The 24,264-nt window shown below is 42.2% G+C and overlaps 2 protein-coding genes across 6 annotated transcripts in view; one reads left to right on the forward strand and one right to left on the reverse strand.

The window, feature by feature from the left end:
- Ctnna2 (catenin alpha 2) overlaps window positions 1-24,264 on the forward strand; it is a 994,060-nt gene that overhangs the window by 580,861 nt on the left and 388,935 nt on the right. The window lies entirely within an intron of this gene.
- Window positions 20,616-22,699, reverse strand: Lrrtm1 (leucine rich repeat transmembrane neuronal 1). The gene is made up of 2 exons (XM_038318878.1): window positions 22,567-22,699; window positions 20,616-22,285 (listed from the first exon to the last, which is right to left on the reverse strand). The coding sequence occupies exon 2, from the start codon at window positions 22,224-22,226 to the stop codon at window positions 20,658-20,660; it is 1,569 nt and encodes a 522-aa protein (XP_038174806.1). The 5' UTR covers window positions 22,227-22,285; window positions 22,567-22,699; the 3' UTR covers window positions 20,616-20,657.

Genomic DNA, 24,264 nt, shown 5'->3' on the forward strand with positions numbered 1-24,264 from the left:
TAACAAGATAAAGACCTTTTAATCATCATTGCAGCTTTCTACAGTCTAAGGGTGCTATGCAGGGCAAGTGCGCAGGCTTGTGCTGGGAGCTCTAATTCTTCTGTCTGTCCCCTTAGCTGACACATGTTGAGCACTGCTTCCATGACAAGTACTAGCCTGATGCAGTGACTACTAATTGATGCCAGTGCTCTGTTTCTCACAGTAGTGATAGACAAACCATTTTGGTTTTTTCATCTCTTTAATGAGTGCATGACTTTTGATGTTTAAAGGTATCTTCCAACTGTGATATCATACAGTTTTACAATGCTGTTTCTTTTTTCTCTCTTTTTCAACTCACTTGTCTTTTCCTCTGGCACTTTGCTCTCTGCTTCTTGCTTTGATGACATTCACCAATGGGGGAGACGGAGTACTGATTGAACAGAAAAGTTCCATGAATGAAGTTGATCTTTACAAGCACGGACATGGACATGTCCTAGTCTTTTCTTTTACTAACTGTGATAGAAAGATCAGTATTTCAAAGAGCTTTGGATCATAATCCAGACTCCGGCCCAGAGAGCTTTACCCAATGTAAATAGGGGAGTGTAGGCAAGAGAGACAGCTCAGCAGGGACAAAGCTTGCCCTAAGCCAGATCACCTGAAATTGATCCCCACGATCTAACCTAAATGACTGAAGCAAAATTGACTACTGAGAGTTGTCCATTGACCTCTATGTTGGTGACCCCCCCCACACACACACACAGAGAGAGAGAGAGAGAGAGAGAGAGAGAGACAGACAGACAGACAGACAGACAGACAGACAGACCAAGAAGCGAGGTAAGGATGGATGCAAGGAGGGATACAGAGACAGAGATCTAAATTATAAACATAAATTCAAAAAAGAAGACAGAAGATTGTTCTCTCATTTCTAAACTTGGTCTCTCCCACTTACACTGATTTTAAGCAGACCTACTGCAGGTGAGAGAGATGGCTCCTGGCACGAGAACCCTTGCTGCCAAGGCTGAATGCTTGAGTTCAATCCACATGTTGTGGAAGAGGAATATTGACTCCCATAAGATGACCTCTGACATTTATGCACATGCACATGCGTTCCCAAAGGTGAAAATCAATTAAGTGGAGCTAGTTCTTAAATTTGGAGTAGAAGAGCAACCTTAACTATAGAAGGCTGTATACCTTCGATCCCTGTATTTCTTGTTTCTCTACAGTTCTATAGTACCCACCAGTGTATGAGGAGTTAAGGACATACATTTCTATACAAGCCAAGGTAACTGATATTACTTTGTATGACTTCCTTTTCCTCCTTTCTCCCATCTATTGAGCTAATCAAGCAAATATGTGTGTGGTGACTATATTTTCTTTGCAACTATAGCACACCAAACAAATAACAAATGATTATGGTCAAGACCAGTTCATATTGCAAGATCTGGTAAGTTATAGAAGTTTCTCATGGCTCAAAAGTTTTCAGTGAGGGCTTGCCTTCATGTTCCATTGCTATAAAGAAACAACATCATGACCAAGGCAACTCTTGGAAAAGAAAGCATTTAATTAGAGGCTTGCTTACTGATTTAGAGGGTTAGTCCATTATCGTCATGTCAGGAAGCAGTCAGGCATGGTACTGGAGTAGTAACTGAGAGCTTTACATCCTGATCCACAGGCAGCAGGCAGGGAGGGACAATGGGCCTTATGCACTCCTCCCCAGCAGCACATCTCCTTCAACAAGAACAAACCTATTCCCATGTCAAACAGTTCATCTGCTGTAGTCTAAGCATGCAAATATATGATCTTATGGATGCATTCCCATTCAAACCTCCACAGGTTTGGAAAGAGTCTCTTGTTTCTGTTGATGAGAACCAAGGTTCAGGTTCCAACATTCACCTTGTAGCCCACAACGAGCCCTAACTCCAGTTTTAGGGTCCCCCTCTTCTAAGCTCTGTGGGCTCTGGGTGTACACTTGGATAAACATGCATACATACAGAGAAAATACTTATACACCTAAATAAACTTTAAAAGTTATAATAAAAGAGAAGTCTTTAGCTGTAATAAATGTGTCATTGGGGTTGCATCCAAGCACGTTCCTAAAAGTCAAGGCTTTTCCAAATGCTCTTTCTGGCCCTCTTGACTGTCTCTATCCTGAAGACATCATCCAGTTGTTGTAGATACAAAAATAAACTTGAGTTTGATCTCACAGGTAATGCAACACAAGCAGACATACCTGCCCTTGGTCGGAAGGTACCACTCAGAGCATATTTTCCATCCCAGTTCCACTTAGCCTGTCCATGGGGGATCCTAGGCTTGGATTTTACTGACCTTTTTCTCTCCTCCCTTATTTTTCACTTCTTGAAGCAGAGAACATATTTTGATTGGCAAAAGGCTCTCCCACATCTCCGAATGCCATTGTATGAACATAGAGCTCTGCTTGTTTCCTTTGTTAAGCTGCTTTTATGCCTTGGAATGTTTCTTTCTGTGATACTTAAGGGAAATGCCATTTCATTCCACCTTCTCAAGAGAGGTATAAAATACTATTGGCTATTTGCTGAAATGCCACCTCTCGACTCCATTGATCTGAAGGGATTTGGAATTCCCATGGAGACCAGAGATTAATTATCCACTCAGACACCTCCCTGCACACCTACTTATGATCTGTGCATTTAAGGCAGTGTATGGTCAAGTCCCAGACCAGTCTTAGGGGCTCATCAGAAATTCAACAATGAAGTTTGGGTCATGCAGATAACTTACATAATTCAAATGAGGTCATTCTCATAAAAAGGGCATCGTTTGAGTCAGTAGGATTCAAACCTTTCAGACTCTCCATATCAATTGAGTGTGATAGATTTGTTCTAAATTTATCTAAAATAGATAAAGTGGGCCAGGGAAGTAGTTCAGCAGTCAGAGGCCAATTCACCTGTGACCTCCACATGGGACGCAAATGTACACACACATACACACACACACATAAACACACACACACACACACACACACCTCACATATGCACGCAGGCCAAAATAAGTAAGTAAAAGATCAAAATTTACAAGTTTTTGTCAAGTGGACAAAGTCTAAGAATAAGAGCAAACATGGACTTTAATTGGCAATAGAGATTAGTAAAAAGTTTAATAAGTTGTTTTATAAATGATATATATTTGTGTGCTTGTGGATATAGAGAATCTTAGGATAAACAGTGAGAAAGATGAGGCATGTGATACCTACCGAAAAAGTAATCCCAGAGCCTGAGAGGATGGTTCAGTGGGTAGTGTTTGCAATGTGAGCATTGGGCCTTGAGTTTGTGCCACCTGCACTCATGTAAAAGCTAGATATAACACCACATATCTGTAACTTGAACACTAGGAAGAGGGATGAGTTAGACCTCTCTAAGATGACTTTTTCCTCTTTGTTTTAGTCCACAGTAGGCCAGCATCATTACTGTGGACCATGATAAATGTGTCATCACCCTTAATAGTTTCTGCCCAACACTCTGTCACAGCAATAGGGAAGTGACTAGCATAATTGGGAAGGGAAGTACCTACTTGAATGGTGTTGCTACAGTGGAAAAAACATCAGTGGTGACAGGTGCATTTGTTGCATCTGAGGGAAGTTTGTGTCATGCTGTAAACAGAGGGTGGTTTGCTGCCTACTGTCTGTGCTGATCATAAAGTGAGATGAAGATTTCAAGCGGAAAACAGAAAGGAAGAGTGTATTAGTCAGTTTCTTATTGCTGTAATGAAATACCTGAAGCAGGTGTCTTTAGATATAGAGAAAAACTAACTTATTTCCTCTAGTGTATTGAGAAATCTCTGTATGAGTGAGAAAACTATAGGCCTCTGGATAGCCTAGCATGAGGTTCAACACTGCCCTTTTCCTGTTCCCCATAAAGCATGGGAGGAGGATGTGTGTGTTTCTTTGTGAGGTCTCCTTTTATATCCACCATAATTCAGGTACGTGATCGTCACCTTAATGACATAGTATCTAATTTTATTGCTTCCCCAAAGTCCTGGATAAACAGAATTAGGTTCAGGCCCAGCAGTTAAGAGGTACTCTTAGAGAAGACTCATTTGGTTCCCAGCACTTACATTTGGTGCTCATGGCCACATGCAATTCCAGCTCCAGAGAATCTGATTTCCTCTTCTGAGCTGTCTGGGAACACTGGCATACACATTTAATTCAATTTTCAATTCACAATATTTACACACACACACAATTTAAAATGTAAGTAAAATAAAAATAGCTATAATTTTAAAAGATAATGCTAAGATGGAGAAAATGTAGAATAAAACCCAAATGCTTTGTTGATGGGAATATAAATTAGCTGAATTATTTGGAAAATAGATTAACCAGTTTTTAAAATGTTTATCATAAAATTACCCTATTACCTAGCCATTCTACTTCTAGATATAAAAACAAGAGAAAAACTCTGAACATAAATGTATTCACAAACATGTAGAGCCTTGTTCATTATTTACAACAGCCAATGTCTATCAAGGACATGAGTGGATAATCAAAGTGTGGTATATTCATGATATGAGTATGCTTGCCATATTTCAAAGTACATGCTACAGTGCATCTAAACCTTGAAAGCATGCTAAGTTAAAGAAGCCAGACAAAAAGGCTGCATATTATATGATTCCATCTGCATAGAATGTTTAGAAACAGAAAGTGGAGAAACTAAAAGATTATAAATTGTCAGAGACTCAGGAGAATACAAATTCAAAGAGACATTTTTATCATGCTCACTCCTTTCAATGATACAAAGGCTCTGGTAGCCAGTGATGGTTCAGAGCTCACAAAACAGGTCTATGCTCTTCAGACCACTTGGCTTCCATACCTACTCCCTGTATATGCATAGGCTCCTAAAGTCAGGCTGAATTGATTTTGCAAGCTAAGATTTAACACTAGAAGATTGTTCTAAAAATGAAACATGGGTGCCTGAGATCTCCTGAGCAGGCCCCCCCCTGTCACTTCCAACATCCCTATGTTGTCACAGCATTGTCTCTGTTTTCAGAAGATGTTCTTCAAATCACTTGTTCTTTGGGGGGCTGCAGCAATACACCTTCCAGTAGTTCTTCCTTTGTCTTTCCCTGTAGGATACCTTGGGCTGCTGTTTTCACTCTGTGCATGAATGCAGGTAGAGAGCATAAGAGTGATAAGTTGTTTTCTCTCTCTATCAGCATGAATGAAAGAGATGAGATATATTCCTTATGAAACTGAACAAAATTAGCTTCTCAATTGTCCTACTGATTAAGTATCTACTTATGAAAAATCAAGTCATGGTTCACTGCTGTGCACCTCACTGGTAGACTTGGCAGAGGTTTCCCATTCCATTGGCGGCCTTCTTGCCATTGTACGTTTTGATTTGTTCTTTGCGAAACACTATCTTTTCATTTTACATGTCAAATTTTAACCAAATCTGCACCCCTTCTTTCTCCAACCCTCTTCAAACTCCCATCTAGTTTGTGAGCTGAGAAAATTCTCTCCCTTTGCTGTCTCCTAGGATAACTGTGTATCCATAACAGTGACTGAAAGAGATAAGGATTTCTTTCCCACCTTTGGTCTCCATTTCATGTGTGGACCTTCTAGCTGTCCTCTTGTTGTGTAAAGCTTTTGAGAGCACGACCATGTTTTCTCTATTTGCAGGGCCTAGCAGTACCTAGAGACCAACTGAACTGAAGAGTATTTGACCCTCGACCATGACTAGTATATAATGTGATGCAAAATACATCAATATGAAGGTCTGGAGAGATGACTAAGCAATTAATAGGACTGACTGTTCTTCCAGAGGACCCTGGTTTAATTCCCAACATTCACATGGTGGTTCACAACCATCTGAAGCTCCAGTTTCAGGGGATTCAATGCTTTCTTCTGGCCTCTATAGTATACAGATATACATGTATGCAAAACACCCATCTACACAAGTACATAATTTTTTAAATTAAACACACACACACATAAACACACACACAGAGACAGAGTTGGGGGGCTCAGTCAGTAAAGTGCTTGCCAAGCAAGCATGAAAACATGAGTTAGATCCTCCTGAACTGCCAGCATGATGTTGCATTTCTGAAATCCCAGAACTGCGCAAGTAGATGCAGAAGGAACATGAGGGTTTTCTGGGCAGTCAGTCTATCTGAATAGGGTTGAATAAAACACTCTAGATGGAGAGCAATAGAGGAAGATAACAACTGACTGGTATTGGCCTCTGGTCATCACAAGTACATACACACACATGAATACATACAATGAACACATACACACAGTACATGTGTTTTTATACATGCATATATATTTTAGATGCAAAAATAAATTAATAGCATAGTATAGTATAGTGTAGTGTAGTATAGTATAGACAACAAGAGAAGATGTCCTGAGCAATCTAGACTGGTAACGATGAGTGCTAAGGGCCATAACTATTTTAACTCCTCCTGATACTGAGAAACAGGACCACAAGAAGACAAAAACCTTGGGAAAGACTTCAAAGATGGATTTAGGACTTAAATAAATGCTGTATTATCATAAAAATTTGATTGAATATAAAAGAAAGGAGGTGGCATAAAAGGTATGAACATAAGGAAAGTGGTAAAAATAGCAGGCACCTGTTGGTTGTTTGAAACTACTGAACTAGCCCATAACAGCTCCTTGGGAACCCATTAAATTTTAAGCCAGCTTAATGGTATCATATGAAACATATAGCTCCATTTAGGGTGGTCTATACACTAAATATCATTCTATTATAAATAGCATTGTAAAGGACGTTTACTATATATAAATAAGACAATTTTTTGTTCAGTTAGATTTTGTACCAAATATGAGGATGGTGTCAAGAATTTTAGTGACAATACTCATAATACTTACTGAAGGCTTGTGTGCATTCAGAATATGCAAAATGTAGAAATTTAACCCTATTTTCAAAATAGGAATACTGAACCATTCTAGAACAGATTTGGAGTTGTTTGTCCAATTACACACAATTTGTATACTGATCTCTAGATGTTTTGTGTTTCTTTCATTCTTTATGACCCTCACAGTCAATGGCCAAGCAAACATGATCATGAAAGCAGCACAAATGTTATCCCACGGTGTGTTTAATATGCCCTTCTGTAAAGCGTAGATATAATCTGTGTGTCACAGCTTAAAGTTAAGTGCACTGTGATGCCACTCTATTTACTTAGTGCCCGTTGCATTTGTGGGCACAGATTCATGGTTCTTGGTAATTATTTTCTTAGTTAATCACTTAATTAACACCTCAAGGTACAATCCAGATACTCGAAGTATCTCCTCTCTGTGGTCCCTACTTATTTTATAAAGAGGGAAAAATCTCACATTCCAGTTTTCACCCTTTGGTGAGTGTCCTGAAAAAGGAACATTTACCCAAAGTTGAGACAAATAGCAGGAACCCACCCCTCCTCAGCACATGATTGAAAGCTTGTAGTGATTATGGCAAATCTATGTCTGCTCCTAGAAAATTGCTTTGGGAATTCATGTTGATCACAGGAGCAAATTTTCTGACAAGATAACATTTAGACGGGAGCATAGAAGAATTGGGGGGCAAAAATGATCCCTGGATGTTTTATCTCATTTTTATTAACATTCTTTAATTCACTCTAGTCCTGTCTGGTGAGCCAAGCTGTTAGTGGAAGCACTGAACTACAGTGAAGAGACGAGAATCTCTCTGGAGAGGTTACCTTTAGTCTCATTTTACAAACAGAAGCTGATGGGAACAGATGTGCTTCCAAGGGTTGGCAGTTGATAAAAGATTAAGGTGAAAAGCAAAGTCTCTAAAGCCCTACCAGACACAGATACCCAAATAGCACACCCTCTGGACTGGCCCAGATTCCTCAGCCTGTTTCCAGAACTTGCTGTTATACAGTCTGCACAGACGGTGGAGTGCTTGGACAAGAAAGGGAGGGGTGGAGGCTTGGCAGGGCACCAGCTTGGAGAGTGATTCTTTTCTCCCTCTCTCTCTCTCTCTCTCTCTCTCTCTCTCTCTCTCTCTCTCTCTCTCTCTCTCTCTCTCTCTCTCTCTCTCTCTCTCTCTTTCTCTCTCTCTCTCTTTTCTTGTTTTTTGCTCTCAAAGAGCTGGTGTGGGTATAAAATAAAAACCAAAACATATTCTTTCCTTTCTCATATCTCTTTCAGCTGCAGTTCTTTTGGGTTAGCAATTCTGAGTATAAACATGTGGAGTCCAGTGGGCAGCTTGCTGCAGTATGTGTGTCTGGCTTTAACTTGAGGTCAGAACCACTTGGCTGTGCAGTCCAGAAATACTGTCTCAACGGCTGGCAGATACAGTACCACTGTAGTTGTCAGTGCTCAAAGGCTCACAAAAGCAACACATGCACTTTTGATGGCAAAACATGATTACCATTGAACCAAGTGAAATTTCAGCTCCCCCCTTCCTCCAGAAGTCCCCAAGCTCTCAGAAGATGAAGCAGGTATAGGAGGCAGAGAAGAGGTGTGCAGAGGATGATTGGATAAAGAATCTGGTGCTAGAACTGAGGAGAGCCACTATATTAGAAAATAATGTTAAAGCACGCACTGTAGGCTAGGCACAAAGTATCTGTTATGGCAGGGCCTTATATGAGGTCTGAGCTACTTCTTTTCTAAGTATTATGCTTGACCCCAGCAACAGACAAAGGGATCTATCTCCATCCATTCTCCACTAATTACTCTAATAACTACTTCCCATCCAGCTGTTTACTTTTTCTTTTAGTGATCTAGTGCTCTCCATTTTCCTTTAAATCTCTTCTTAGTTTCCACATCAGGACATCAACTGCCTCTCATGCCAATCCCATTTACCCTCATCCTATTTTTATACACATGGTATGCAGCTGCATTGCCAAAGGGACACAGGCAAGATGCATGTTGATTGACACTTATTGTTGGCCAACTTTTTGAGAAACCCAGTGCATATGATTTCTGATAATTATCCTAAAATACTTCAAGGCCACCTTGAGTAGGATCATTTTACAGGTGTGATAACTGAGATTCAAAGAACCGAACAAGCTATAATGGGGAAATAGATTGGGTGACCTGGGCCTTTTCCTTTCTGTTCAGTGGCCTGCCTGGTGTGCCTATGCTCAGCATAGTAATGGCAAGGTTCCTCATGCACAACAATGACTCACAGAAAGGATGTAAGGAATGCATGTGGCCCTCAGAAGTCACATGGGAATAAGAAACCACACAACTCTTGTCACTACTATCCTAAGACTTCTCACCACCTTTAACCTTTGTGTTGAGTTTTTTTTTTTTTTACTTTCAAGGTTCTTTCAACAATTTTGTCTCTCTTGAACCTCACTAGATTGTTGTGAAACAGGCTCACGAGAAAATGTTTCCTAAATTTCATAGCCAAGGATATTGAATTCCAAAAGGGGGATGATTTAGCTAACCCGGTAAACAGAGGCAGGAGTAGGGCTCTATCTATAATTCCATAATCACCATATTTTTTAATGCATCATGAAGTCTCCAAACAGACAACTGTGGGATATGTTGAGTCCAGGAGACCCTGGAAAGACCATGTGTTCTAGTGGATACAGCAGCTATCCACATAATTTCTGAATCTTCTTTTTGTTTTCAGAGCGCATGTACCCCCTTTCTTCTTCATCTCAAAACCTTGATTGATGACCTACCTTGAGTCTTATCATTTTTGCTCTCATATCTTCACCATGTCAATGATGGCCTAGCTCGGTGTTCTCAAACTTTACCCATCCCCTCATCATTACCTCCTCCCAGTGAGAAAAACTATCCTCTGTTGCCCTGAGATTTCAATATTACATATATATTGCATAACTGTTGATGTGGTGGTATATGCATATCTGTACTTTATACATAAAATTGAGGAATACTTTTTCTAACCCTCAAAAATCAGCGTTTGCTCTTTTAATGCAATTTTGCCCCATTTGGAAAAGCATAGTGTGGTTCATAATTATGAACTTATTTAAGAGGAATAAATAAAAAGAAAGAAAGGGAAGAGACTGATGATGGAAGGAAGCAAGAAGAGAAGGTCGGAGGCAGAAAACAAGCAACAAAAGATAGACACTAGCACTCAGAGACGCCCTCCATTCCCTAATAGTGAGACCTTTCTCTGATAGTACTGACTTCTGTGTTGCTAATATTCTTTTGGAAACCTAACGTAGAGCAATTATTTTAACATTTTTCCCTCTGAGAAACCATAGAAATGGCGTGTGGTGGATAAATTCAGACTTCAACACATAAGTGTAACAAAGACTGTTTCCTCTGGCCAAATGTATTCCTCTTTGTGAGACTGGCTAGATCTCTCTGGGCATTGGCACTTGCCCTTGGGGTGACGCTGATGAAGTCACCTTTTAGCCAGTCAGCAAGTCATGGTGCAGGAGAATGTGCTGGGAATTACCCTTCCTTCCAGTAAGCTTTCACTCACTCCACCTGACGTCTAAATTGGGGAGCTAGAAGCAAAGCTAGAATTCAGCACTGACACAGGAAGAAAGAACTTTACAAAGTAAAGCCATCTAGCTAAGATCTAGGGGAAAATTGGCGAAGCTGTACCAGAGATTCTGCCTCTTGATGCTCAACCTCCTTTCTCAGAAGAAAAAGTTCTCGGTTGTTCTTGCTTCTTACAATCAAATTGTGATTGCTTGCACACAAAGAAAAGTGCTCTTAAATGCATGGTCTTTATCTAAAGGCATGTATGTCTGCTCAGTATCCTGGGGGCCAGCGTGATTTAATATCACCAATATCTGAGTAAAAGCATAAGCATTGGGTGGTGACCTCAAGCTATTGACTAGCTTTCCTCTTTGGGAACTGACAGTGGATTACAGATAGCACAGAGTTGTGGTAAGTTTTGCTGCCTCACCAAAAACCCTCATAACCAGTCCTTCTGGAAGAGGGTCACTAGACTTCAGTCAATGTAAAAGTGGAGAGAACCATGCTAAATAACTCCTTGCATGTATGTGCATATTTGGGTACAAAACATGTGAATGCTGTTGGCATGTTCTGTGATGGATTATGTCCACCAGTCCTGCCTGAACACAATGGTGAAGGGAAGGTATTTTCTAGTCAAGGGACTTGAAGGATTCAATTCTTTCCTTCTACCCTGAGGGTCCTGAAGCTTGAACTCATGTCCTGAGGCTAGAAGGCAGGTTCCTTCACCCTCTCAGCAGTCTCAACAGCCCTTACTTAATTTTCAGACTGAACATGTTGAAAAACCATCTGAACAAAGATAGATCCAGACTGATGGCAGAGCTTAGATGAGAAAACTTGAAGGACTGAACAGTTTGCCTATCACCCACTAACTAAAGGATCATCTTTTATAAATGAATCAAGAAGATAGGGAGGCCTCTTCTGCCCACTCCCACAGCAAGTCCACCAGAGCTTTGTCTCCAGGTTTCTCTGGCTTTGGGCCTCACCTTCATAGGTGCAATCATTTACAGGCTAAATGGTTTCATTTCTCCTTCAATAAATATGTACTTAATCCCCATGAAAGAAACTACTGCTACCTGATTGAATGAGCTGAGCAATATAATTAGAAGGTAAAAGGTCTGCCTGATATGTTATTATATAGAGAGCAACCCAGCTATAATATCCTCCATCCTCTCACCCCTGTGTGGTTTGGTCTTTTTTTATACATGTATGGTTTTTGAAAGAGGGGAGAGGCTGAGATAAAAATGACCTGGGCAGTTAGCAGAATGAGACTGAGCTCCAAAAATGGACTGTTCTGGTTAGAGTAAAAAAAAAAAAATTAAAGGAAAAAAGAAAGAAAAAGCAAACCCCCAGTCTCAGTGCTAGAAATAGAGATTTCACTGAAAACGCCATCATGATGGAGCAGATCCACAAAATCACAGCCCACGTGGTTCTGCAGCTGAGGGACAAATGACAGGAATGCCTGGGCCAGCTGAAGACAGATTGTTGTATTGTTCCATTAATTGTGTGTAACTTGGCTTTTCTAGACCTTTCTGTGACAGACTAATCCAGCTTCCAAATGCTGCTGAGCCTTCTCCCTTTTGTTCGAGGCCGCCCACAATATCTCTGAGCTGGAATTCCTGCCACACACAGTTTCATATGTAGAATTTTTAATTGAAGATAGACGTGCTGATGGGAAATGTTTTAAAAAATACAGTTTTCAAAGAGGATGCTGGCTTAAGGAGGAACATAAATGTTTCTCCGCCCTGACCTTTATTTAAACTCTTACACAACTGGGAAGCTGATGGGCTGGGTGAGCACTTACCTGGTTGGCTCATGTGCATTGAACAAATATATGCGACCCTAGTTATTTAGCTGCATGCTCTTTGAATATGAGACCAGCTTCTCTAAGTTACCCCCTGTCTCACAGCACCCTGCGCCAAGATTCTTGTTCAAACTGTCAAAATCACTGAGTAGAATAAACACCTCACATCAATCAAAGTCTTATTAGGATTTTGCCTTCACATTCTTGGAAGAGCCAGTGGCAAAGCTTTTAGTAGCTGTGGGTTGACTACAAAGGGGTATTTTGGTATTACAGGTATTAAGAAAGTGTTGAAAACCTTCCATTTTGGAGGGGCATGTTTCTTACCAACCCCGAGGTTTGAGTGGCAAAGGAAAGCATGTAGTCTCAGCGAGGATGGGGATACACACAAAGGCAGAGAGGAGACTGTGTGCCAGTGTCCAAATGGAGGGGAAGACACACATTAAGAGGGAGGACAAGTGTGTTTCCTAGGACTCAAAGAAGAAGGACAGATGTGGGTATTTGACCTCATAGAGGCATGATCAGTCAGAGGGAAAAGGAAGATGTGGAAGAGTAAGGACGCTCAGCTGAGAAGCAGAGTTCCAGGAATCATGGCCTTGTGCCAGCTGCATGTTGCCTTCAGACGTGGTCTTCATGTCTTTGAAATGGGATAATTCTATGTCCGCCTTGTAAGACTATTCTGAAAATGAAATTCAATAAAGTCATAATCACTAGCAGAGCTTGCTAGACTAGCAAGGATTCAGAAATAAATTCGAAGCTGATCTGTACTTAGGAATTCATCACTGCCACCAGATGGAGGCAATGGGGGCAGTTGGGCAACAAGGAGTTCCATGCTTAACTAGGACCCTACTCAGCCTAGCTACTGGCTTATCATATCTTCTTCCAAAGTTATTATCCAAGGCATATATCTTGTATATAGCTGAACAACACAGCATATGATCATAAAACCTTCTAAGTCCATGATTCTTAACCTGGGCTGACCTGTGAATTCAATCATCTAGAAAGATTTATAAAACCTCCCCACCCCTCAGATCTGTGAAGTCAAGCATTTTAAGATAAGCCCTAGTCATTATTATTACCAAAGGTCCCCAGTGGTCCCATACACACAGGCTGAGAGAAAAAGGCTTCCCAATGAGAGGAAGCAAATAGCTAACTACTTAGATTAGAAGAGGAACAACTAAATGGGGTTGAGGAGTTAGTCTAGCTCAGATGCCAGTGATGATGGCTTCAACAATGTAAAGCACAAATCTTGAAAGTCTTTTCTTCTTTCCAGTCCTCTTATCTCTTTCTCCCGTTTTGCATTTCTTCATGTTTCTTCTCTTCTTTCTCCACTCCATCCCCTATATTATTATTTGAATAGGATGTTTTCATCTGCTTAACCGCAATGGTAGCCACTTTACATTAAATTATTTTAGAAATCCTTGACAAATATTTTCCTTCATGCATCTCATTCCAGTAGCATTCCTTAGCTTTCTATTTTGTTTTGTTTCTATTTTGGGTATGTGTCTTAGTCCTGCATCTCAGCACTCATATATGGATGGTTGGGTATCTCCATAAGTCTTTCAGCATATTTTACAAATCTATAGTCATACATACCACACACACCTGAACTTTTCAATCTTTCTTTCTCTGAATTTCCATTTACCTCTCTGAAGCTCATATATCTCAGTACGTATATTTTTTATCTACTCTTTCTCTTTCATATGCAGGCAAGTCTGATGAATCAAAATATCTGGGGAATGGGAACGCAGGGAAGTTTTAATTTTATGGTTAAATGACACTAACTTGAAAACTACTTTTGTTTCATGTTTTATTGATGGGAGAAATGATGAAATCCAAGTACAGAATGGAAAGTATCCTCAGGGAATACCACATAAATCCTTCTCAAATGCAGAGGGAACAAGACTTACTAAGGTATGGGCATCCAAATTTTTCATCTTTTCTGGAAAATGAAGAATAGCATCTGGTCTGAAGACCACAATTCCTGACATCTAGATTCTGTTTTTGTTTTTCTTGTTGCATCCAAATTTTTTATCTTTTCTGGAAAATGAAGGATAGCATCTGGTCTGAAGACCACAACTCCTGACATCTAGATTCTGTTTTTGTTTTTCTTGTTGTTGTTGTTTGCAGAGCTTGAACTGCCCTGCAAATGTGTTCTGGTTAGCCTGAATCACTCTGACATAAACTATTTGCCTTTAATATACCAATCTGGTGCTCTCCCAATGCCATCATGTGTGTGTCAGTTCTGCTCTTGGTATCCCTAGCCCCACACACATTTGTGAGCAATGTCTTCAGCTCCAGACAGCCTGTTTCCAAACTCTGAGGTAACTCAGAATTTCACTTGCATGCCCACCCCACTCACCTGAGTAAACACATTGATTTTTCTCTCTTAATTGATGCCTGTCCTTGCCTCAAATACATTGCAATCTTGGTTAGGGTAGGAAAATGTAGAGAAAGGTTGACTGGATATGATTAGACCCAAAACTCCACTGGAAGGAATATCAGACTTTCTTGGTTTCCTTTGTATTAAACGAGTCTTTCACCATTAACTTGATCCCTTCCTTACTATGTTTCCTAAATGAGGTCTTGCTAAAGGGAAAAGTGGGTCAGTTGATGGTTCCAACTAGTTTTTTCTTAGTTAATTTAAGGTTTACCATATGTTCTTTGGGAAGGATGTGCTAACTATGTCCTTTGCTGATTAACAAACAACTTGGGGGGGGGAGGGTTAATTTAAACTTGCATCTCCCTGGTTAAGAGAGAGGGGAGACTTAAAGAGGGAAATACATAGATGAAATAAAAGCTGAGAAAGACCACTCCATCTTAGTGCAGGCTTAGTCCGAGGATTCTTTCCTACCATGGAGCCAGGTATCTCAGTCCCAGCATTCTTGATATTTGGGGTCAAATTGTTCTTTCGCGTTAAAGACATCCTGTTCATTTTTAGACGTTTAGCTGTACCTTCAACCTCGATCCTACAGAGGCCAGTAGAATACCAGCCAAGCATGGAAATAAAATACTATCTACAGACATTACCAATTCCTCTCTCTCTGTCTCTCTCTCTCTCTCTTTCTCTCTCTCTCTCTCTCTCTCTCTCTCTCTCTCTCTCTCTCTCTCTCTGTGTGTGTGTGTGTGTGTGTGTGTGTGTGTGTGTGTATGAGTCAGTTAGTCTATCTGGGTACATGTGCATGTTCATTTGTGAAAATGCAAATTTATCTCTAGTTGATAACTATTAGCTAGCATAGACAATCATGTGATTACTTAAAAGAAAGGTGAGGGCATCCTTGAAAGTAACAGATGGAAGCCTAGCCCTTATCCTCTCTCCATCCATCCTTCTGGTAAGAGATTGGATTAAGTGATTACCACACAACTCTTCTCTGGATATATGAATTCCCCTCTGTTGGCAGGGTTCCACATCACTTATCTACCAATGGCCAGATCTAAGAAGGTCATGGTCAAAATTTCTGCATTTGATCACCACACCCATGATGTTCAATAAGAATGTGTTCAGCATTCAACCAGGTTATATTGGCAAATATATTCTCTCTAGAGTCTGGGCTCTTTGGTGGGTGTAAGAGTAGAGAAAATAATTGTTCAAGGAAAAATAGTCCATATAATAAAAAGAACACCAGAATGGACACTGGCACCCCTCACTAGGTTAGACCCTTTGTACTTTGTACAAGATTCTCAGCCTCTGTAGGCCTCAGGTTCTTCTTGTACATATCAGGTTGCCTGCTCCCATGCCAAGAAAACACTTCACTTTCTCTTCAATTCCTTTAATTCTCTGTTTTAACCATTAAGGATTTGACAGCCAGGACCTTTACACACACACACACACACACACACACACACACACACACACGCAAAACAAACAAACAAAAACCCCTAAGGTATTCAGGAATTATGTCTACCTAGGAGATGACTGTCATTGCCAGACATAAATCAGAATTATATTTACTGAATTTCACAGGGAAATAAAGCAAGCAGATACCAGCAGGAACATTTTTTAAAATTTTAAAGTAAGTATATTCCAAAAAGAATGTGATGTCATTTCTATCTCTAACCCCTAGACAGACAGCAGGCATATACTCTACTGTGAGAAGAGGGGTCTAGAGGAGACCCAGCTGCCAATCCTGAACCAGCTCAGGGATAGTATTTGAAAATACCATCAACCAATGTCAGTCCTTTTTTATTTGTGTCTCCTTTTTATCACATTCTTCTCCAAATAGCAACTTTATTACAGGAGAAGGAGAGTAATTAGTGGCAGACAATAGTTGTGTAAAATTGTTCTGTGTATATGTATATGTGTGTAGGTTTATGTTATCTTGTATAAAAAACTGTATATGTATGTATGTGTGTGTACTTCTATAAGGGAAGTATAAACATACATATAGATAGAGAGATATAGAGAGGTGTATCTCTCAATTCTTTTCAATATATACTTGTAGAATATGTTTAATAGTCATATTCTAGCTAAATTTGTGGAGGTTGACAGTCCATTACTGACCAACTCAACCCAACTAACATAAGCACCAATCCAGTGGATTCTTGTCATCACGATAAGAAGAAGCATTCTGATACTCATTCTCAAACACAGGTACAAAATATTCTGGTCTTTCCATCATGTCTTCCAAGAAGAAGCATCTGATGACTTTTATTTCACCAGAGTCTATGATCCAGGGGTGCCCATTGTCACTTGGCTATGCTAGATAGAACAGCATCAAACTTGCTGACAACTCGATTAATTCCAATCAGAAACACAGGTGGCCCCAAAGCCTGCCAATGATATGTGTGCAGTTGCTTGGAAATCTGGGGAAGAATAACAAGTGTTGTTTGCCCCTCTAATTATTTACACATTCTCATAAATGTGTTGTTGATGCTAAGTCACACCAAATGTGTGCCTCTCTCAGAGTGGGGAGCAAAGGTGAGGTGCTCTTACACACTGAGTAGCTTGGGAGAATACTTTAAACATGCATGTCTGTTTAGCCTTTCCCTTGAATCATGTTTTCTTGTGATAGGAACATTAAAGTGTACAGAATGTGTAGTTTTCTGTGAGGCAGCTGGTCCTATTATGCAGACAGAAGTCTAAGAGTCAGGAGCTGCCTCTCCTCTACATGTAGGTCCAAAATGAGTTTTCCTTAGTCCACCTTTCTGACGCAACCTCAGAATCTATTGGGGCTAGAACCATTATGAGAGAATGCCATTCGTCATTTGAAAACACTTTTTTTCTTACTCTGTAAGTATTTTTGTAAATGCCCCAATACCATTGTTGAACCTTAATCAGCTCGAAAAATAATGAAAGACGAGGTTAATCTATCACGATGCCCAGGATGAGAAATGATTGTGGCCTTGAACTCTTTACAGAGAGCACAAGATGAGATTAGCAGCCTCTGTGGGAAAAAAATAGGGAGGACAAAAAGTTCTACATATTTGAAAAATAGATTCCCTTTTAAATGTGTAACAGTTTGCTTAGAGGGGTCACAGAAAAATTTTTAAAGCTGAAAGCTTAATTAATTTGAGGAATAAAAGATTGCAAGTATCAAAAAACCTTAGTTAAAACCACCACTCTCCTTTATGTTTATCTTATCTCTCCTTCTGCCCTTCTAAGAAACCAGAGGCATTGAACCAGGTAGATACGTGAGTGAAATCCTTGTGTGTGGGGAGATACTCTTTCCTGCCTACAAATATGAACAGTAAAACTTAGCTGGCCACACACGATTTGCTCAGAAAATACCTAATGTCTTATCTTTCTTTCTAAAGATTCTTTATTTGATTTACAGGGTCTAAAGATGTCCTCAATACATATTTTACCACAAGAATAGTGGAGCAGCAGAAAACCAAACATGATTATGCCCTCTCTTCCAGCTATGCTGAAAAAAAAGAAATTGGGGAGCAAGTGTTAGGGTAGAAGCAAACTAGATTTCAATGCAAAAGGGACAGAGGAACACTGCAGTTCTCCTGTCTTCCACAAAGGTTTGCTTCTAGAAGCAAAATTCTTCCAAGCAGACCAACACTATCATTTAGTGCACTAAGAAAGAAGAACAGCATGTGGTACTGGATTCCTGTAGTCTCCCTGTGAAGATATAAAGTTAATAGGGACCCTACTTCAGTGGCCATAGTGCTGTAATTTAAGACAAAAACTAAAGCAAACGTCATGCTTCTGCCAGAGGAAGTGCTCTTGGTAAAAGTTCAATTGCCGATATGAGGCACATTCCTACTCCTACCTTCTCAGGGTTAATCTGTTTACAAAAGAAATTCAACACCCTTGTGCTTAAATGGAATCCTAAACCCATCCATAAAGTTATCAAACAAAACATCTGTCTTCCAAAACATTCACACCTGAAGGAGTGTTGGGAACATAGTATGTTTATAAAGTCTTGTTATTATAAGCAGACTGAGGAGAAGTTTCTTGATCAGATGTCAGATTTGAGCTGTGTGGGAGAGAGGGGAGAGAGAGAGAGAGAGAGAGAGAGAGAGAGAGAGAGAGAGAGAGAGAGAGAGAGAGAGAGAGGAAGGTGGTGATGTGCACAACTATCTCTAAGGATTAACATGTTAAAGATTTGCAAAACATTTTTCTAGAAGGAGTCTTCTGTAAGCCATAATTTAAGCATATTGGTTTCTTCAAAGGTAGAAGATGAATCTACCACCAATCCATAGTTTAGCAAGGAAACGTTCTGCTAATACTTCTCTGCATTTGACAAAGTGGGGTTTTCCTCTTTAGGTTAGTAATTGGATACATTTTCACTTTGAGAGATTGGGTTATGTGTTCACCACCACCAGCACCCCCCTATCTTGATTCCTGCTATTTGTACTTATCTCTTGAAAGAAAGGCAGGGGATAAAAAGGGGGGGGGGATGTCATGCTTTAGTATCAGTTAGAACGATAACATGGGAAACAGGGTCCAGTTGTTATCGGCTTTCTGTGACAGTGTGTTCCAATCAAACATCTGATTACATTGTTAAGTGGTTAAAAAAATACTATCCATCAATACACTCCTTCCTCCTCTTTTGCCCTTCCCAGAACCCACCCAACTGCCACTACTCCCACTTCCTCACTCTTTAGTTCAATAAAAATAAATGAATAAAATGTCAGTGAAGGACCTTAGAAGCCTTTGAAGGGTAGGGAGAGGCTGTCAGTCATATTAACATTTTTTTAAAGTGAAAAAACAGGGAAAGCACACACCACATAAAAGGAGCATCTGAAAGGTGGCAGCATTCTTGTTCTGTTTTAACAAATCATTCCCATGTCAGTATTATACAAATAGCAGCATAAAGAGGGTTATCTCCCACCTCACCTGCAAGACTGTTCTGCCAAGTCAGGACCTGGATTTTCTCACCCCAAGTCATTACCCAAGGGGGATTCCTGACTCAGGGCTTCCTCTTTCCCCACAGAAACTCCTAAGCTGAAGCTTGCTACTCCTAACTCCCAAAGAGACTGTCTTTCAGTATTGAATGTTGCGATATTTATATTCATATTCTCTCTCTCTCTCTCTCTCTCTCTCTCTCTCTCTCTCTCTCTCTCTCTTTCTCTCTCTCTCCCTCTCTCTCTCTCTGCCATGGGAGGGCATGATAAAGGGCACAGATTGCTACTAATTCTGGAGAGTAAAAGACACAGGAAAATTAAGATCAAAAGACCAAATAGCATTTGGTGGGAAATTTTGTGCTGATTTGGAAGGTGGTTATTTTAAGGGGGGAAAATGTTCCTTGCTCGCAGGATAAACTGTCAGGCATTGCCTTTTAAAAGCTATTTGCAAGGATCTTGCCAAGATCTCTGATCTCTGCCTTACAGGCCTAGAAATGATGCCCCAATCATGCCTCACCCATCACTTTAAAGCAGCTAGATGTCTTAGCCCAGTCCTCAGACTATGAAGAGCCTTCCTGACTTTTTTCTTTTATCCACAGAGATATATTACCAGAACAATTACAGTGATAATCTTTTCTCATTTGCCCTTCTTATCATTTCAAATAGAATCTAAAATGTTTGCTCCATGATTTCTTGAATTTTTTCCCACCTGCCAAGACCCCTCACTTCCAGTCCCATCTACTTTCCAAGGAAATTTAACCACTGCTTCCCCAGTAAGACAGGTAGCAGTCATTCAGGTTCCACCAGCCTGTAGAAACTGTAAATGCTATTTTATTTTAAACGTTTTAGTTTACAAAAAAAAAATCAATGATTGGTACCTTTTTTTAACACTCAGATTCCTGAATATGGACAGATCTTCAAAGGGAGGAAGGAGTTCTCATATGAAATTTAAGACAGACTGTCCTGAAGATTATGGGGTGGGGTTTTTGTTGTGTTTTATTTTTTTTTTTTTTTGTTTTTAAGACACATAAAGCTAAAATGTCAAGTCTCTGGCTGGGAGAGATCCCCGTACAGTTTTAGTCAACACATCAGTGCGCAGAGGAGACCCGTCCTGGTGCCTGCTGGCCCGCCCGGATGCCCAGACGTATTTGGTAGCGCATGGGTTGAGAGCCACTGGGCCAGTTACACCTCGCATTCCCTCGCAGGCTGCTGGTGACAGGTACATGAACCGTATTCGTTGATGATCACCAGGGCCCCCTCGATGTGGTTGGGTTTGTAATCAACGTAGTATTCCTGGGCAGACATCGCAGCCATCTGATGCATGGTCTGTTTCTGCTTCTGCTTCCTGCGCTGCGTGACAAAGCACTGTCTGAGCTGCCTGAGGCTGGCTGGGAAACACTTCCAGGATACGTAGAGTACTAGGACCACGATGAGGAAGGAGAAGATGAGAGCCATCGTGCCCGTGACCACCTTGTGGATCTGCACAGCGTTCTCAGCGTGCTCGCCGCCGGGGAGAGCCACAGTGATGGGCTCAAACGTGCCATCGTGCAGCCCCTCCCCGCCTTCCACCAGCGTGGTGGCCGAGCTCTCGGGGGGCGCTAGGTCACTGCGGTTAGTGACGGCCGACAGGAGGTGGCCGCTGGTAGGCTCGGCCCCATCCTCGCACAGGTGGAAAGCATACACAGCATCCAAGACGTCCTCGCCCTGTGCGTACTCTGGGCTGGCGCACTGCAAGTTAGCATCATAGCGCCCCTGGAAGTTGCTGAGCCAGGAGGCCAGGGCACACACATTGCGCCCGCAGTCCCACAGGTTCCCGGCCAGGGTAATGCTTGTAAGGGACTTCCAGGAGTTGAGGATACGGGGCTCTATATAGGTGAGGCGGTTGGAATCCAGCTGCAAAGACTGCAGGTACGGCACGGTCTCGAACACGTGGGGCTCCATGTATTCGATCTCGTTCCCCGACAAGTCCATTTTCTCCAAATTCCAAACCCAGTCCAGAGAGCTGACCACAATGGCCACCTTATTCCGCCGCAGGCAGAGCGAATTAAGAGAGATGAGGCGCGGGAAATGAGCGAAGTTCACCTTGATCAAGTCGTTATGCTCCAGGTGCAGCTCCGTGAGCTTGAACAAGCCAGCGAAAGAGTTGCGCGCCAGACTCTTGAGCTGATTGTATCCAATGTCTAGAAACTTGAGGCTGCGGCAGTCCTGGAAGATGCGTACCGGCACAAACTGGATGGCATTGGCCCGCATGTGCAGCGTGGTGAGCTTCCGCAGCCCGTGGAAGAGATCCGGAGCCAGAGCCTGAAGCTTGTTGTAGGACAGGTCCACGCTGCGCAGGTTGGGCATGGGCCGAAAGGTGGTGTTGGCCAGTTGGGTGATCTGGTTGGAACTAAGTGTGAGTTCCTTAACTCGGCGCAGTTTCTGAAAGGCGTCCCCCTGCACCGAGCAGATGTGATTGTGATCCAAATACAGCCACGTGAGCTGCATTAACCCCGTGAACTGGCCGGCGCGCAGCTCCGAGAGGCTGTTGTAGCGCAGAGACAAGCCCAGCAGGCCGGACAGGTTGTGGGGCGCCTCGGTCAGGTTGAGCGCCTCGCAGTACAACAGCCGCCCCTCGCACCGACACTGCCCCGGGCATCCGCTGGGGGCGGCGGGCAGCATCTGAAAGCAGGCCCCCAGCAGACACAAGACCACCCCCGAGGGCCTCCTCAGCAGCCAGTGTAGACAGAGGCCGAGTAGCAGGAAATCCATTAGCGAGAATCTTTCCAGAGAGACTGGAGAATGTCCATTGGAAGCGCTGGGTCAGAAATCTATATCATATTTTATTCCAAGGGAGAGGGAGGGAGGGGGAGGAGGGAGAGAGGGACAAAAAAATCAAATCAATATAGAGAAATGCAGAAGGAACCCCCCCTCCCCAGAGCCACACGTTCACCTCTAAGCATGCAGAAAGCCGGGCAGCATACAAAGTTCACAGTCACGGAAAGATCAAAGCCGGGGTAATGCAGTCCATGTTAGATGCGGCAGCAAAGAAAAGGGAGGAAAATTTTTTTTTCTTCTGGAAAGAATTTAATTAAAAAAGTGTCTTACCCACCCTTTTCCAGCGAGTGACAACCTCCATTCAGCTGCTCCCTTTGTGTGTAGGCTAATTATATGCAGGGCGAGAGAAGACCCCTCTGTGTTTCCCGAGGCAGCCCTGCTCCGCGGCCCGGGGATCTGGCAGACGCACAATGTCTCACTTTGCTGCTGCGCTCCGGGGCTGCAGGGGCGGTCGGCGAGGCGGGGAGGCGACTTCTAGGACCCGCAAGTTTCCCAACTACGTGCCGGGAGCCTGGGCTTCTCGCCTTCCTGCCTTGGTCCCCCTTTTTTTCCTCTGCAGTTGAGATTGTGACGTGGTGGGGGGGTGAGAGAAAAAAATCAACTCCAAACTCGGGGCTCGAGACTCCCGAAGATTTGACAGTCTGGAGAATGTCATCGGCAATGACCACCTCGGATCGCAGCCACCTTGGTGTCCCGGTTGGAGAACGCCTGCCATTCGTGTCCTAGGCAGCTGCGGAAACCTGGCCGGTTCATGCTTTGCGGAGCGCAGAGCAGCGCTCGACTCCTTCCCTCCGCCGAGGAGTGTGTGCGAGCCTGCACCGGCACCGACTGCTCACTGAGTGTCGTAAGCTGCTCGCGATTGTGCGTCTTCTCCGAGCACCTCCGACACCGGCAGATTGAAAAGGGGTGGGCAGAAAACCAACATTTTTTTTAACCAAACCGCTAAAGTAATATATGTTCTTTGATGAAACGACAAACACTCTCAGCTTTTTTCTTTCTTTTTTTTTCCTGGTCTATATTTCAGGGCGGGGAGGGGAGAAAAGAAGACGGCATGGGGTAAGAAACATCATCACTGACAAGATATATCCAAATGAGGGACTGGCATATTCGCCGCCCCCCAACCTTTCTTTGGGGATGTACTCCTCCCCACACACCCTTTAAACTGCCTACGTGTAACAGATACGTAGGGCTCTGTATAGCAATCAACATTTGTTTCTTTGCTTTCCAAAAAGCAACTTGGGAGGAGGCAAAAAAAGGCAGTAATTTGGGGTTTGACTCTGATAGTCTCTGTCTCTCTCTCCTCTTCTCCTCTCTCCTTCCTCTCCCCTCCCCTCTCCTCCATGTGCCAATATGCCAACACTGGCCTTCAACATTGAGTTGGCCGTTTTTAGGGGTGGAGGGAATGCTTTCTTAGCCCACTCTGTTGGAGAAACCGTCTGAGTCCTGACAGTGAGAAAGGGTTGCATTACAACAGATTCAACCTGTGTACAGAGAGACTGCTGGAGATCCCACGAGGCTCACCCAGTCTACACTCTGTCCATAGGGATAAAGATGCTGTTGTTTGGCATGGGAGAGGCTAACACAGACATGTGCTGTGCACGGTGATTGCGTCTAACCCTTGGAGAATGTACTAGAAAATATGTAGAGATGAGGTAGTTTAAAGATAAGGAAGCCTTTTTCTCATCCCCTCATCTCTAATTCAGCTTTGTGACTGTTCAGAATAATGCTCCTGTCCTGAATACCAGAGAAAGCCCGTGCCAAATTGTCTACCCTCAATCCTTCATAGATAGGAGTTCATACAGCAATTAAGTAACCCTCCAGTCACAACTGGTCTATAAGTAAGCTATCCTATTGCCAGAGACCTGTGATTATCTGTTTAAAAGAGAACAAAACAACAACAGCAACAAAAAAAGAGCAACAACATCCTCAAAGATGACTAGTAAGCCTGCGTCGTGGGAAGTCACAAGTTAAG

This window comes from Arvicola amphibius, chromosome 2 (genome assembly GCF_903992535.2).
Source record: "Arvicola amphibius chromosome 2, mArvAmp1.2, whole genome shotgun sequence".
NCBI classification, from domain to species: Eukaryota; Metazoa; Chordata; class Mammalia; order Rodentia; family Cricetidae; genus Arvicola; species Arvicola amphibius.

Bases quoted from the DNA above. Each gene is read 5' to 3' on its own strand.
- Lrrtm1 (XM_038318878.1), bottom strand. From the start codon at position 22,226: ATGGATTTCCTGCTACTCGGCCTCTGTCTACACTGGCTGCTGAGGAGG.